The sequence below is a fragment of the Mobula hypostoma genome, chromosome 2 (assembly GCF_963921235.1).
Source record: "Mobula hypostoma chromosome 2, sMobHyp1.1, whole genome shotgun sequence".
Lineage (NCBI taxonomy): Eukaryota > Metazoa > Chordata > Chondrichthyes > Myliobatiformes > Myliobatidae > Mobula > Mobula hypostoma.
In genome coordinates this window covers 222,154,992-222,171,011 of record NC_086098.1, presented here as the reverse complement: position 1 = coordinate 222,171,011, position 16,020 = coordinate 222,154,992, and the positions used below count along the sequence as shown (strand labels likewise).

Genomic DNA, 16,020 nt, shown 5'->3' with positions numbered 1-16,020 from the left:
GAGTGGGCTGTGGGCAGAAAACGGAATGTGTTTTAGTGGGTTTATTTTCGTCACCTGTGAGCCCATGGGGATTTAGCAGCAAGTTCAATAGTGCACAACATTCACTTGAGAAAGCGGCTGTAGTGGCAGTGGAGTTCAGAAGGATGGTGGGGGGTGGGGTAGAATTTCATTGAAACCTACAGGATACTTAAAGGCCTAGGAATTCATTACTGTGCAGGGTTGTGGAGGCCAAGTCATTGGATGTACTTAAAGCAGAGATTGACGTGTTCTGATTGGCAAAGTGTTTGAGGTTTTGGAGGGAAGGTGAGAGAAATCAGCCATGATTGAATGGCAGAGCAGACTTGATGGTCCAAATGGCCAAAATATGCCCTGACAGTTTATGGTGTTATGGTCTTAAGGGGTTCTTATTAAGACTTTTGCGGATCCCTCATTGAGAGGAGGGTCGCAGTGCGCAACAAGGAGGCCAGTTAAGCCGGCAGCTGTGATGGTGTTGGTGGAAGGCTGTCACTCCACATGGCTACCACATCCTTCCCCTCCAGTGCTGTGTTGGAGAGCTCCTCAAATCAGTCTCCAGGAAGGGGACTGGAGTGATGACCAAACAGTCTACCACCCCTCACCCCTGGGGTCTCCCTATCCTCCAACTGCCCCATACAGACCATAGCACTCTCTGAGGATTGGGAAAGCTGGTTCCTGCCTGTCATCTTTGTCCTTGTCTCTGGTTGTCCTCGCTGCGGTATGCTGGTAACCCTATGTAACAGCAGGTGGTAAATCTGGTGACTTATGGCAGCTGCTGGGAAATCCAGGAGAGGTTACATCAGAAGAGGATTTTGCAAACTTTATCTTTCTTCCCTCTCAGTTATCGAGACGTATAGAAGCAGAGGAGCTCTTGTCCAATTCCAGTACTTCAGTCATCCAAGACAGGACACTGACTGAATAGATAATTCATTCATTGACAGAATGTTAGTCTGAACCCCACAAGGATAGTTTGGCCTCCGTTACCCAGGAAGTCCCACGGTGAGACCTCTCCCCTGCCAAATGGGAACCTCTCTGCACCTCCTGTCACAGTTCCCTGCGCCGGGAATGCTATTCCTTCCATCTCTGGCAGTGCTGCCTCCACCCGCTGCTCTGCTCCCAGTACCTGGGCAACCACCACTCCCGGCTCGATGTTCCTCTGGAGGTCGTACCACATGATTTCTCACCACTACCCACCTCACTCACTTGACTGATTCATTTACCCGCCTCTCCTCTCACTGCATCTCTCCTGTCTTACTTGGATCAGCACCCAGGACCCTGGTGCCTCATTCCTGGAAATTCTAGACAACTCTGAGTGGATTTTTCTCCGAGATGGGCAATCACTGTTGGTAGAGAAGCTAGCATTTCACAGACTTACAAAACCGAGATCGTGGCTGCCTGGTGGGAGGCCATTTGCAGCGCCAGATACAGTGAATCCATGGTTCAATCAAAAGGGTCTTTTAAGAGCCTCTTAGATAGGTACATGGAGCTTAGAAAAATAGAGGGCTATGCACTAGGGAAATTCTAAGCAGTTTTTAGTGTAGGTTACATGGTCGGCACAACATTGTGGGCCGAAGGACCTGTAATGTGCTGTAGATTTGTATGTTCTATGTTCTATGTTCAATCATGCTCGTGGTTTTCACTTTTCTATGCTTCTCTTAACTATAGTTAACACAGTGACCTAAGCAAGGATTGTACTCTCTACTGGTACGTCATGAGAGGGGGATCTCATTAAAACCTGTTGAATATTGAAAAGCCTAGATAGAGTGGACATGGAAAAGATGTTTCCTATGGAGGGGGAGTCTAGGACCCGAGGGCACCACCTCAGAATAGAAGCACGTCCCTTTAGAACTGAGATGAGGAGGAATTTCTTTTGTCAAAGGGTGGTGAACCTGTGGAATACATTGCCATGGACAGCCGTGGAGGCCAAGTCACTGGATATATTGAAAGCAGAGTTTCAAATATTCTTCATTAGTAAGGGGATCAAAGGTTACAGGGAGAAGGCAGGAGATTCCAGAAGGTGGAGCTGTGTGTTGATGGTACTAAACGGCAACTCCTTTGCTTGCATCTTCGGAAACAGATTTATTTCTATCTTTGATATCTCCTTTTTTTTCCCTTTCAAAGTTCTTTTGAAGACCCTGGCCTGCATTTACACTCTGACTTTGGTTTTTTGTGGGAATGGGACCCGCTTTCAGGGCCTCATGGCCGGCCACTTTTCGATAGGCCAAGGACGTGGCCTAGAAGACTAGTGCGCCCTCAGGGTGCCGGATTTTCGTGGTTCTGGAGGCGGGCGGATTCAAGGTGGATGCCGCCACTGCCGCCTGACGCGTCGTGGGAGAACAAGGAAGATCGGAAGCAGTGGGTTTGCTGTTGGCTGTGAGCCCAGAGGCACAGAGCTCAGAAAAGCGATGCAACAGACTTTTAACACCATAAATCAGCGAGTTGTTTTGTTATGTCTCCCCTCTCACTGTCAAACAGAAACACATCTTTTACCCTTATCAGGGAGAGAGAGAGCCTGTGGTATGTTGAATACTGGGTGAACGAGTAGTCTTTGGGGTACTGCAAGTCTGTGTCTTTATTATGCTCTGCTGCACACTAGAGTGCTTGGTGGGGGGTGCCGATGCTTTTTTTGCTGGTGGGGGAGGGGGGATCGTTGCTTTGCTGCTGCTTGTGCATGGGAGGGGGAGTTGGAGGGGCTTTGGGGTTCTAACATTTAACTGTCATTCATTCTTTAGGGTACTCCTCTGATTTTTGTGGATGTTTGCGAAGAAGAAGAATTTCAGGATGTATATTGTATACAGTTCTCTGACATTAAATGTACCTTTGAAACCTACTGAATAGGGTTGAGAGGGATAATAAATTAGCCATGATGGAATGGTGGCGCGGACTTTATGGGCCAAATGGGCTAACTCTGCTCAAGTGTTTTATGGTCTTATCTTAAATCTTTTTTCTAGTAAAGAGCACTCAATTTCTGACTATATCATTGACAGTAAAGCATTTTGGGGCATCCAATGAGCATGAAAGATGTTACAGAAAAGCATTCTCTCGCCCCTTCCAGCCCTTGCTGCCTGTACTCACCAGCAGGATTTCAATGGTGCCCAGGATATACATAGCACCAGCGAACGTTGTCCCCAGGTAGAAACAGAGTCCCACTGCACCCCCAAATTCGGGACCTAGCGAACGGGAGATCATGTAGTAGGAACCGCCAGCTGCAGGAAACACAATAAGCAAAGAGAGGGTGGGGGAATGTTAATGCTGAACTGGTATGTCCAATGTGGCCACTGCTCTTTGATTTGCTTTGAGATCAGATCAGAGGCTCATAGAGTGATATTAAAAGTACACAACACTTGTTTGAGAATTAAACAAAACAAATTTGAGCTTTAACTCATAATCTGTTACATAACAACTTGCATTTACATAGTGGCTTTAATAGAAGCTATTATGAAGGTATATCACAGAACTCTTATGAAACAAGATCTTATGACAACAAACAACATTCTGAGATATTAAGGAGATTTTAGATTAGCTTTATTTGTCGCATGTACTCGGAAACATACAGCGAAATGTGTTGCTTGCATCAAATCAAATCAATGAGCAATGCGGTGGGCAGCCTGTGAGAATTGTCATAGTTTCGGCATCAAAAAAGCATGCCCACAGCTCATTAACCCTAACCCATCGGTCTTTGGTATGTGGGAGAAAACCGGAGCACCCTGAGGAAAACTGTGCGGTCGCAGGGAGAACGCACAAACTCTTCACAGGCAGCAGCCAGAATTGAACCCCGATCAGTGATGGCTGGTGCTGTAACAGCATCAAGCTAACCACTGCCCAAACCAAATATTACACTGGACGATCTGAAGATCTATTAAAGGGATAGGTCTTGAGGCATATTTTGTAGGATGGAAGGTGCGTTGAGATTGAGGGTGGGAGCTTCAGTGCTCAGAACTCTGACAAAAGGCATTGTTGCCAGTGGTGGAGGCCAAAATGGAGGTGGTTCCAGAACCAGATTCAGGTGAGGCTGGCGAGACCCACGATCTCGACTTTTTAATATAGACTGGTCTCACCACCGGCAACTGCTTGCCTCGGCATTAAGTTGTCGATCATCTATCTCAGTCTTTCTTTGCTGTGTCACTGAACATGAGAACCTCCATCTGTCCCAGGGAAAAGCAGCCTGGAGATGTGGTGGTTTAGATCGTCATCCCAGTAGAGTATGGCCTTCAACAGACAACTGGTGTCACTTTAATCCTCCTGCAACCGAAACACGATCCTGAAGCTTCTGATACCCTGACGCTCAGGTGTATCGAGGAAGTTATCCTCCACTGCTCTGTGGCAGCATGTTTTCTTGTTGTGTTTGCAGTTTGTTTTATTTTCTCATTGGTTGTTTTTCTTAGTTTGCGAGTAGTTTTTCATTGATTCTGTTGTACTTTGTATTTCCTGTGAAAGCTTGCAAAAATATGTTGCATATATGTACTTTGATAATACATTTATTTTGAACTTTGCTGTTATGTTCTATAATTCCAAAAGCTAATAGAAAGAAAAACACTGGAGCTTGGAAAAACATGTCTACTTCAGTTCTCTTTAGTGAGGCGCATACATATGATGTGATGGCATAATGACGTATGCCATTCATGTACTTTTACATATAACCCATAATGAATTATGTAAACTACAAAGAATGCTTAATCAAACAATAGATTTACAATGTTACTCAAATATTACTGAAGTATTAAATATATTACACTCCTCTCTGTATATCTATAAACTCCAAATCAATATAGAATGCAGCTCAACTTATATACGTACACACACAACCACACACCCACACCCACACACACACACCATGATGGGGGAGGCTTTGTGACTTTCTCTCAGTGACAGAGCATTTGGAATCACATGAATTCTTGGGTCCACTAGATCAGGAGGGAGTATTATCTCCCACATTGTAACTCACCTTCAGACTGTTGTTGAATTCCATCACTGGAAATGAGGTGAAAAAGCTCGAATCAGAATCAGGTTTATTATCACTGACCTGTTGTATCTCATGTAACTTGTTTTGTGGCAGTGGTGCAGGGCAATACTTTAAAAACTACTATAAGATACAAGAAAGAATAAATAAACAAATAGTGCGAAAGAGGAATAGTGAGGTAGTGTTCACGGGTTCATGAACCATTCAGAGGGGAATAAACTATTCCTAAAACATTGAGTTGGGTCTTCACTCTTCCCCATCATGGCAATTTCTGCTCTTCAGCAGACACTGTCAGACTGGACTCAAGAATCTCCTGTCCAAAGATGTACCTCCTCCCTGAAGACAGTAATGAGAAGAGGGCACGTCCTGGGTGGTGAAGATCCTTAATGATGAATGACAGTTCGTTGAGGCATTAATTTTGAAGATATCTGTGATGGAGGGCAGGCGATGGAGATGGTGGAGTCTAAAGCCGCAGTGCCCCTTCCTGCCAGTAGATACTTCTAGTCAATAAGTTCACATTTTCCAAGCCATAAGATTATGCAATTATGCTCATTAATATTTAGAACAGGCTTCAAAGAATAAATGTCTCTTAAAATGATCAAACAGGATGGATTGAATAAGGTTTCTAGGTTTGAATTAATCACTTAGTTATTGTAAAAATTGGGACTCTACTTTTAAAAGAAAGGACAGGGACCATAATTAGGAGTGATCTGCTCCTTTTATTGTAGAAATAAAATGGATAGCACCGTGAAGACAGGTGAAAAAATCATTCATATCCTCAACTATCTGGAGTGCTTTATACACATCTGCTTATTTAAGGAGGGACATACAATATATATAGATGAAGTGGGAAAAAGGTTCACCTGATGAATTCCTGCGAAGTTAGGTTTGCCATATGGGGAGAGATTATATATACTGGGCCTATTCAGAAGAATAAGAAAGGCACAAAATTCTTAGAGGGTTTAATTGGGCAGAGGTGGAGTAAATGTTTCCCTCGGTAAGAACCAGGCGTTATAGCTTCAGCCTGAGGTGCCAGCTATGGAGAAAATTTCTTCACCCAGAGGACAGTGATTCATAGTAATTCTCCACTCACGCGGCAATGGAGCATCAGTCTCAGGATATGTCTGAGATTGTTACATCTTCAGAAAATAGGGAATAATGGATACAAGTTTTGTGCAGGAAAACGGCACTGAGGTAAAAGCATAAATAGCAGGCTAGGCAAGTGGGGCTGAATGGCCTTCTTCCTTCTGCTTCAGTCTTAAAAATTCTTAATTTATTGTCTATTCATTCTTGAAACGCCAGTTTACTTGTCTATCATTTATTCATTTTAACATGAGGGGCCAGTGTCGTTTTCCTCACATTCTTCCTTCGGAATCAGAAGGTTATGTGTTCAGGTCCAGTCTCCAGATACTTAGGCTCAAGAGTCAAATCGACACAAAGCAGAGCTGAGTTGGGGCGGGGCGTTGAGGAATCATATTTCAGATGAGAAACTCTGTTGCACTCCCTTCTGGCTTCTCAGCTATCTGTAAAGATTTTCTGGCATTGTTGAAAGAGAGTTTCTTCCTCCAGTTCCTCCATTGGTTTCTCCAGTGTACTGGATGATATTCATCCCTCAATGTCATTTGTGGAAAGAGAAACAGGTCAAAGACACTTCTTCACAGGTAGGTGTAAAAAGGGGGTAAGACAGGTAACCCTTAAGTTGCATAAAGGTGGGAGAAGGAGCAAGGGATGGATAGGACAAAGAAAACAGCTCTGATAGGGGAGGTCAGCATTGCTGCATGGATCACATAGGGGTCTCATAATCTGTGGAGTTACTGGGGGCAGTTAGAAGGTGATAATGTAAACCTGGAAACATAATATATCGTAAGGTGTGGGGTTGTAGGACATGCCGAGTTAGTCCAGCTCTGCAGAGGAAAAACCTTTTTCACAGAAGGTCAAGTTACAGAGAAATTGAGTTTACTTCAAATTTCCAGCATCTGCATGTTTTCGTTATTTTCAGAGTTTGCTTGTCCTTTTATTTTAATGCCTTTGAGCGAACAGCGCTGTAGTAAATTTGGGTGTAGGATTTCCTACATTGTAATAGAGACTGCATTTTATAGAAGGGATGTCAGGGTATCCTGGGATTATGGAAAATGCTACAGAAAGGCAAGTTGCCCTTTCTCGTAATGACAGGAAAGAGACAGAATGGAAAGTCATGTACATCTGCCTTTGATTCTAATTCATGAACAATAAATTCTCTCAGTGTTAACAGGACAAACATTAACTGGATAATTAACCACACCATAAAAAATGCGGAATTCCCAATCCGAGTCTTAGATAAGAATATATCTCTCATCGGCTGTCAGGGCAAACCTATTGTGACCTGCAATTAGTGGCCACTTTATTAGATACGGGAGTACACCTCATAAAGTGGCCACAGGAGTGGAATCCGGTATGGTCTTCAGCTGCTGAAGCTCATCCATTTCAAGGTTCATCGGGTTGTGCACTCAGAGATGCACATCTGCCACCATTGCTGTAGTGTATGGTTATTGGAATTACTGTTGCCTTCCTGCAGTTTGAACCAGTTTGGCCATTCTCCTCTGACCCCTCTCATTAACAAGGCGTACTCACCCACAGAATTGCCACTCGCTGGATTTTTTTATTCATTTTTCATACCATTCCCTGTAGACCCTAGAGACTGTTGTGCATGAAGATCCCAGGAGATCAGCAGTTTCTGAGATACTCAAACCACCCCGACAGGCACCAATAATCACCTGCAGTCAAAATCACTTTGATCACACTTCTTTCCCATTCTGATGTTTGGTCTGACTAGCAGCTGAACGTCTTGACTATGTCTGCATGATTTTATGCATTGAGATGCTGCCACATGATTGGTTGCTTGGATATTTGCATTAATGAACAGGCGTAATAAAGTGTTCACAGAGTATATTTCTCTGTAACTTATTCTTTTCATGTGATCTACAATTGTGCTCAGTTCTCCTACTACCTAGCTATGTGAGAAGAAATTTACATAATCACCTCAGTTTCTGTATTTGACTTATAGTAGGACAGAGAAGCATCCCAAGGAAATCCTTGTGGTATCATGCAGAACATGTAAATCCACACAGACAGCACTGAAGATTGAACTCCAACCTAGGGTGTTGGAATGGTGAGGCAACTCTGGCACTTGGACAATAAGGAAATTCCCTTATTCCCAGAAATGCATGACAAGGACCCAAGGATAGAAATTCATTTTTGGGGCAGTTGAGCAAATTCTTGGATATGGTAGAAAATGCCACTCATCCTTTGGTTTTGATTTCTCTTTCCATAAGATATAGGAGCAGAATTAGACCATTTGGCCCATCGAGTTCTCCATTTCATCATGGCTGATCCAACTTCCCTCTCAGCCCCAATCTCCTGCCTTCATGCCCTGAACAGTCAAGAATTTACCAACCTCTACCTTAAATATACATAACGACTTGGCCTCCACAGCTGTTCGTGGCAAAGAATTCTCCATATTTACCCTCTTTGGCTAAAGAAATTCCTTCCCATTTCCATTCACAAGGGATGCCCTTCTATTCTGAGGCTGTGTCCTCTGGTCTTAGACTCTCCCACCAGAGGCAACATCCTCTCCACATCCACTGCATCAAGCCCTTTCACCATTTGATAGATTTAACTGAGGTCACCCCTCATTCGTCTGAATATTAGTGAATATAAGCCCAGAGCCATCAAACACTCTCCTGGGAGAAGGCTCAGGAGCTTGAAAGCTCGTACGGCCAGATTTGGGAACAGCTTCTTCCCACTGTGATAAGACTGCTGAACGGATCCTGACCCGGATCTGGGCCATACCCTCCAAATATTCGGACCTGCCTCTCGGTTTTTTTGCTCTGCCTCACTTTCCAGTTTTCTATTTTCTATTTATGAATTATAATTTAAATTTTTAATATTTACTAATTTTTCTATTTTAAATATTTTTAGTATTTAATATTTGTAATCCAGGGAGCGGGAAGCGCAGAATCAAATATTACTGTGATGATTGTACGTTCTAGTATCAATTGTTTGGCGCCAATAAAGTATAAAGTATAAAGTATACGACAATAGTGGAATCATTTTCGTGAACCTCCTTTGAACCCTCTCCAGTTTCGGCACATCCTTTCTAAGATAAGGGCCCACGACTGCTCACAATACTCCAAGTGAGGCCTCATCAGTGCTTTATAAAGTTTCATCATTACATCCTAGCTTTTATATTCTAGTCCTCTTGAAATGAATGCTAACATGGCATTTGCCTTCTTCACTACAGACTCAACCTGCAAATTAACCTTTAGGGAATCCTGCACCAGGACTCCAAAGTTTCTTTACACCTCTGTTTTTTGTATTTTCTCTCCATTTAGAAAATATTCAACCCTTTCAATTCTTCTACCAAAGTGCATGACCGACACTGTATTCCAGCTGCCATTCCTTTGCCCATTCTCCTAATCTAAGTCCTTCTGTAGCCTCTCTACTTCCTCAAAAGTACCTGCCCCTCCACCTATCTTCATATCATCTGCAAACCTTGCAACAAAGCCATCAATTCCATTATCCAAATCATTGATATAGAATGTATAAAGAATCAACCTTAACACAGACCCCAATGGCACACCACTAGTTACTGGCAGCCAACAGAAAAGGCTTCCTTTATTCTCTCTCTTTGACTCCTGCCAATCAGCCACTGTTTTATCCCTGCTAGGACCTTTCCTGTAATACCATGGACTCGTAATTTGTTAAGCAGCCTCATGTGTGGCAACTTGTTAAAGGCCTTCTAAAAATTCAAGTACACAACATCAACTGATTCTCCGTTGGCTGCTCTGCTTGTTATTTCTTCAAAGAATTCCAACAGATTAGTCAGGCAAGATCTTCCCTTGAGGAAACCATGCTGACTACAGCCTATTTTATCATGTGCCTCCAAGTACTCTGAGACCTCATCCTTAATAAACGACTCTAACATATTCCCAACCACTGAGGTCAGACTACAGGTTGTCCTATAGTTTCCTTTCTTCTGCTTCTCTCCATTCTTGGAGAGTGGAGTGACATTTGCAATTTTCCAGTCTTCTGGAACCATTTCAGAATCTAGTGATTCTTGAAAGATCATTACTAATGCCTCCACAATCTCTTCAGCCACCTCTTTCAGAACTCTGGGGTGTACACCATCTGGTCCAGGTGACTGATATTCCTTCAGACCTTTCAGTTTCCCAAGAACCTTCTCTCTACTTATGGTAACTTCACACATTTCAAGACACCTGACACCTGGAACTACAACCACACTGCTAGTGGCTTCCACAGTGAAGACTGATGCAAAATACTTCATCAGTTCATCTGCCATTTCCTTGTCCCCCATTACTACCTCTTCAGCATCATTTCCAGCGGTCTGATATCTATTCTCGCCTTTCTTTTACATTTTATGTATTTGTAGAAACTTTTGGTATCCTCTTTAATATTATTGGCTAGCTTATTTCCATATTCTACTTTTACTTTCTTAGTGACTTTTTAGTTGCCTTCTGTTGTTATTTGAAAGCTTCCCAATTCTCTAACTTCCCACTAATTGTTGCTCTATTATATGCCCTCTTGAATTACACTCCACACACGAGGAGTAAAAATCTTTACGTTACATCTCCATCTAAATGTGCAATGTGCAATCATAGTAATTTATAATAAATAGAACAGTCAATGTAATATAGAGTACACTCAAATCAGTGTGAGTTCATCAGTCTCATGGCCTGGTGGAAGAAGCTGTCCTGGAGCCTGTTGGTCCTGGCTTTTATGCTGCGGTACCACTTCCTGGATGGTAGCAGCTGGAATAGATTGTGGTTGGGATGACTTGGGTCCCCCGGTGATCCTCTTTTTGGCTTTTATGTTGGCTTAGACTTCCGTTGTTAGCCATGGATGTGCCATCTTGCCTTTAGAATACTTCTTCCTCTTTGGGATGTATATATCCTGTGCCTTCCAAATAGTTTCCGGAAATTCCAGCCACTGGTGCTCTGCCATCTATTTATTGAATTAATGACTATTGACTATTAATATTTATGCCTGAAGTACAGAATATGATTTACTTCTTAAAATTCAAATTTAAACTAAGTTTCACCTATGTTACATAAATTACATAAGCTGATTTCCCTGTTTGAATGCCATTGTTTGGAACATAGCTTCAGATTTTGTCAATTATATTTGAATATTTACCAAGATCCCAATGGTTAAACACCACGACCTAGTTTATCTGCCACCTAAGTTAGTGGAGACTTCAGAGACTAAACTTCTCTGATCAAGAAACCCATGACCTAATTCTCCCATAGATGAAAGGCAGTGATTTATTAAACCAATAAAGCAGAAAGTCTCATTGCAGAACCCTGACTGTGTCTTATTTACCCAGCTCCAGCCAGTCTCCATTACATTTCAGAATTAGCTTGTGGTTGGCCGTGCTGTCTTGCGTACACCAGGGACTGTACCAGGAAGTGTCCTAGTTCAGCACCGCATCACTTGCCGCTGACCTAGTTAAGCAGCTCTTCCACAGTAATTGCAACCATGGCAGTGAGGCCTTGTTTTTCTTTCTCAGAAGCTTATTTCCAAATTAAATAAAATACAAGGCTCGCTCTTACAGTCCTTTCACTGAAAGCCAGGGTAAAAATAACATTAATTGAATACCTTAACTACAGACTATCAATCAGACTGCATTTCTCCTTCACCGAAGTAGAGGCCCTCCATTGATAGGGATTAACCAAGGATGTTGTGTCCTAGCTATCCATGCTTCAGTTGATACACAAGCCAAGGCAGTATGTATAGGAAACAAGCTTTTGTCCATGCAGCAGGCTCCCCCTCGTCATGCAGCTGATGAATCCAAAGGAACAGCAGACCGATATAGTTTGGCACCAGCTGCATCGCAGAAGTTGTCAGTCAACATTGAACTCAACATAGGGCTGTCTTAGGGACTCCAGCCGCAGATTTCCCCTCATGCCTTACTCCCGAAGCATTCCCCACCGGTGGCTACAGCTGCAAGGCAGCAGAGGTTTGTGATTAGGGTTTTCCTTTTCCTAGATGAGCTGCTGACCACTGCTGACAGGCCCTTATCTATCCAAGCAACTGGTTTTGAGATGCCAGGAGCCCACTTTTGGCCCTTCTCCAGAAATGGTTCTGCCAGATTTAGTAGCTAAGTCACACAGGGAGGCCAGGAGTTGGACTTGGTTGACAGAAGCTCTTGGAGACGCTTCCGATTGGGAGCATTTAATAGGTAGTGAGGGGAGCTTATCCCCATTAAAGCTACCCCCCACCCCCCACCGGCTATGACAACCTTAAGGAATACCCTTCACTGTATGCTCAAATATATTAATAAGATTTACAAGAAAAGGTATTGTTAAAAAATAACTAAGATGTGGAAGTGCAGTGAAGTCAACTGGAAGTCTGTTGGCATAGTGGTGATCAGAGCTCCAGAGATTGGGGTTCACCCCTTGAGTCCAGTGCTGCTGGTGTGGAGTTTGAATCTTTTCCTCATGACAGTGTGGATCTGTTCTGGGTGCTCTGGTTTCTTCCAACAGCCCCAAATGGTGCAGGTTGTTAACTAGGTGCTGTAAATCGATCTCAGAGTCAGCATAGTCTTATGGACCAAATAGCCTCTGTCTACTTTCATTAGTACTTCCCGTACCTAATTAAGTGGCCACTGACGGTATGTTCATGGTCTTCTGCTGCTGTAGCCCATCCACTTCAAGATTCGATATATTGTACATTCAGAGATGCTCTTCTGCACACCACTGTTGTAATGCGTGGTTATTTGAGTTATCTTCCTGTCTTGCTATTCTTCTCTGACCTCTCTCATTCACAAAGTGTTTTCACCCACAGAACTGCCACTTTTTTTTTTGTTTTTCGCACCATTCTCTGTAAACTCTAGAGACCGTTGTGTGTGAAAGCCCCAGGAGATCAGCAGTTTCTGGGATAATCAAACCACCCTGTCTGGCACCAACAATCATCCCATGGTCAAAGTCATTTAGATCACATTTCTTCCCCATTCTGATGTTTGTTCTGAACAACAACTGAGCCTCTTGACCATGACGGCATGCTTTTATGCATTGAGTTGCTGCCACATCATTGGCTGATTAGATATTTGCATTAACAAGCAGGTGCATAGATGTGCCTAATAAACAGGCCATTGTGTGTATATGATAAGGAAATGCATAAAATATCTGTCCCTCCCTGGTAAATGGCCTCCAGCAAATATCATCAGTTCTAGATCAAATGCCTTAAGTCAGCTAAATGCAGACCCCAATGTGCGGACAGACCTGTCCATCTGTTAGCATCATTGAGTGAGGATGATGAATTATTGCTCAAAGAAAGATGTGAGCATTATCAGGCGGCTGTGTCAGGCTGCCATTCATCAGATGCTGTTGGAGAGGCAATGGATATCTCTATACCTTAAAGCTAGCTTGGGAGTGAGCACTGTGGTCACCTTAGCTTCAAGTCCGCCAAGGTATCAATTTTAACATTTATATCCTCATGCAGATACCAATGTGGCTTTGTCACTCCTTTATTTTTCATATAATCTCCTCAATTCTATGAACATCTGTGAAGTCTGTGCTCCTGCAACATTCTGCATCTCCCCTAGGTCCCAAGTTCTGATATTCCCTCCACAAGCTACTTCACCTCCCTGCCTTTCTCCACCTGAAAAGTTTTGTGAGGCTTCTGCTATTTAGTATTGTACAGAGGATGAAAAGGGTTCTGATGGAATATCTGTGTGTGTCCTGTCTGCCTGTTTTCTCTGAAGCACAGTAATTTGGATGCCCACAAGCCTTTATACATGGGACCAGAACACATCTTCCACAGACAAGAAAGCTCACCAACACCTCTACTTTCTCAGAAGGCTGAAGAGAGTGGAACTATGCTCAACAATACTCATGATCTTCTGCAGATGTGCAGTTTAGAGCATCCTAACATGCTTTGTGTTACGGAAACTGCACTGTGGTGGATAGGGGTCTGCAACAGGTAATTTAAGTTGCCCAGCACAACACCAGCACCAGCCTATTTGCTATCAAGAGCATATATACAGAAATATGCCAAAAGAATGCCAGCCATATCATGAAGGATCCCACCCACCCTGCTTATGGACTGCTTGCCCCTCTCTTGTCTGGGAAGAGGCTACACAGAATCCACACCAGCACCTCTACACTCAAAACGTTATTTTCCCAAGTCATCAGGCTGGCGAACACCTCCATCCTCCATCCATTAACTCACCCTCCCACACCCCAACACTAGTACCTCCACATCAGCCACTCTTTTCCACAGCCCCTCAGCACACTTCATCCCCCCATTCACTGCCACTTTACGCTTACACTCCGCACCTCCACAGTCACTGTCCTCAGTTTTCATTTAGAACAGTTCCTCTTGCCAAGAGACAGTTGTCACTTTATTATTTCCTGTCAGAGTCACCTTATTTAGAGATACAGTATTTCTGCATCCAGTGATACTTTATGTTAATGTATATAAGCTAATCTAATGTACTGTTAGTCTTACAAGACCATGGATCTGCGCCTGGAAAGTCTTCACTCTCCAGGGTGCAGACCTGGGCAAGGTTGTATGGAAGACCAGCAGTTGCCCAAGCTACAAGTCTTCCCTCTCCACGACACCAATGTTGTCCAAGGGAAGGGCATTAGGACCCATACAACTTGGCACCAGTGTCATCGCAGAGCAATTGGTGATTAAGTGCCTTGCTCAAGGACACAATATGTCGCCTTGGCTGGGGGCTCGAACTCACGACCTTCAGGTCGCTAGTCCAATGCCTTGACCACTTGGCCACGTGCCCACACACCATATATATGGCAACTCTCTAAACAGTTACTTGTACATTTTGTTTTGTAGGATTGCTTTTATACTTATATCTATTGTGTTTTTTATTGTGTTCTTTATGCTCAATGTGTTTTTCATGCTACATCAGATCCGGAGTAACAATCATTTCATTCTTCTTTACACTGGTGTACTGAAGAATGACAATAAAAAGTCTTGAATCTTGAAGTAATAAATATAGTCCCACCAAGTCTGTTTTTTTTTCTGCAAAAGCTTTTTAGGACATTTATACCCAAATTTCTGGAATGAAATCTATTCAGTAACCTTTCAAATGCTTATAAATCCAGACCTTTTCATTCAAACCATGCCATGGGTGTACTGTGGAGAGCTTTCTAACTGGCTCCATCACTGTCTGATATGGGGGTGGAGGGTAAGGGCCACTGCACAGGATCGAAGTAAGCTGCGGAGAGTTGAACTTCATCAGCCCTATCATGGACACCAGCCTCTGCAGTATCCAGGACATTTTCAACGAGTGATGCCTCCAAAATGGTAGCGTCCATCATTAAGGACCACCATCACCCAGGACATACACTCTTCTCATTGCTACTATTAGGAAGGAGGTACAGAAGCCTGAAGGCGCACATTCAGTGATACAGGAAAAGCTTCTTCCCTCTGCCATCTGATTTGTAAATGGACATTGAACCCATGAACACTACCTTAATAGTTTTTTCAAATTTCTATCTTTGCACTAGTTATTTAATTTAACTATTATATATATATTTACTGTAATTCACAGTTTTTTCTCTATTATTATGCATTGCATTGTTCTGCTGCCGCAAAGTTGACAAATTTCACTGCATATGCCGGTGATATTAAACCCGATTCTGATTTAAAATCATCCATTTCAGAAGGGAGTGACATTCTGCAGAGAGGACAATGGACTAATTTAATGATGTAGAGGGAGGAAGCCATTCATAGATTACCAACAATCTGTCAAAACTAAAATAGTTTTAGTTTTCTGTGCACTTCAGATGCACAGAAAGATTCTTTCCTTCAAGTTCTTCAGTAAAGATATATACAGTATACCTGTATCAGTTCACCCCACAGCCTCAAGAGAACATACATCCAAGGGTAAACAAATCCAGCCTATCCTCATCCAGCATTTGTAAGGATTTTTCATGATTCCATCATTGTTATTTTTTCTCCTCTACTTTTCTCATTACACGTCTCTTTCAGAAAGATCAGCGTTTCTGACAAGATTAAGATGA

The 16,020-nt window shown here is 42.9% G+C and overlaps 1 protein-coding gene across 5 annotated transcripts in view; it reads right to left on the bottom strand.

The window, feature by feature from the left end:
- LOC134342867 (solute carrier family 12 member 5-like) overlaps nucleotides 1-16,020 on the bottom strand; it is a 1,196,244-nt gene that overhangs the window by 140,030 nt on the left and 1,040,194 nt on the right. For all 5 annotated transcript variants that reach the window (XM_063041525.1, XM_063041526.1, XM_063041527.1 and 2 more), the window contains exon 6: nucleotides 3,091-3,221. In XM_063041525.1, the coding sequence (XP_062897595.1) occupies nucleotides 3,091-3,221 (131 nt within the window). The remainder of the gene's footprint in view (nucleotides 1-3,090; nucleotides 3,222-16,020) is intronic.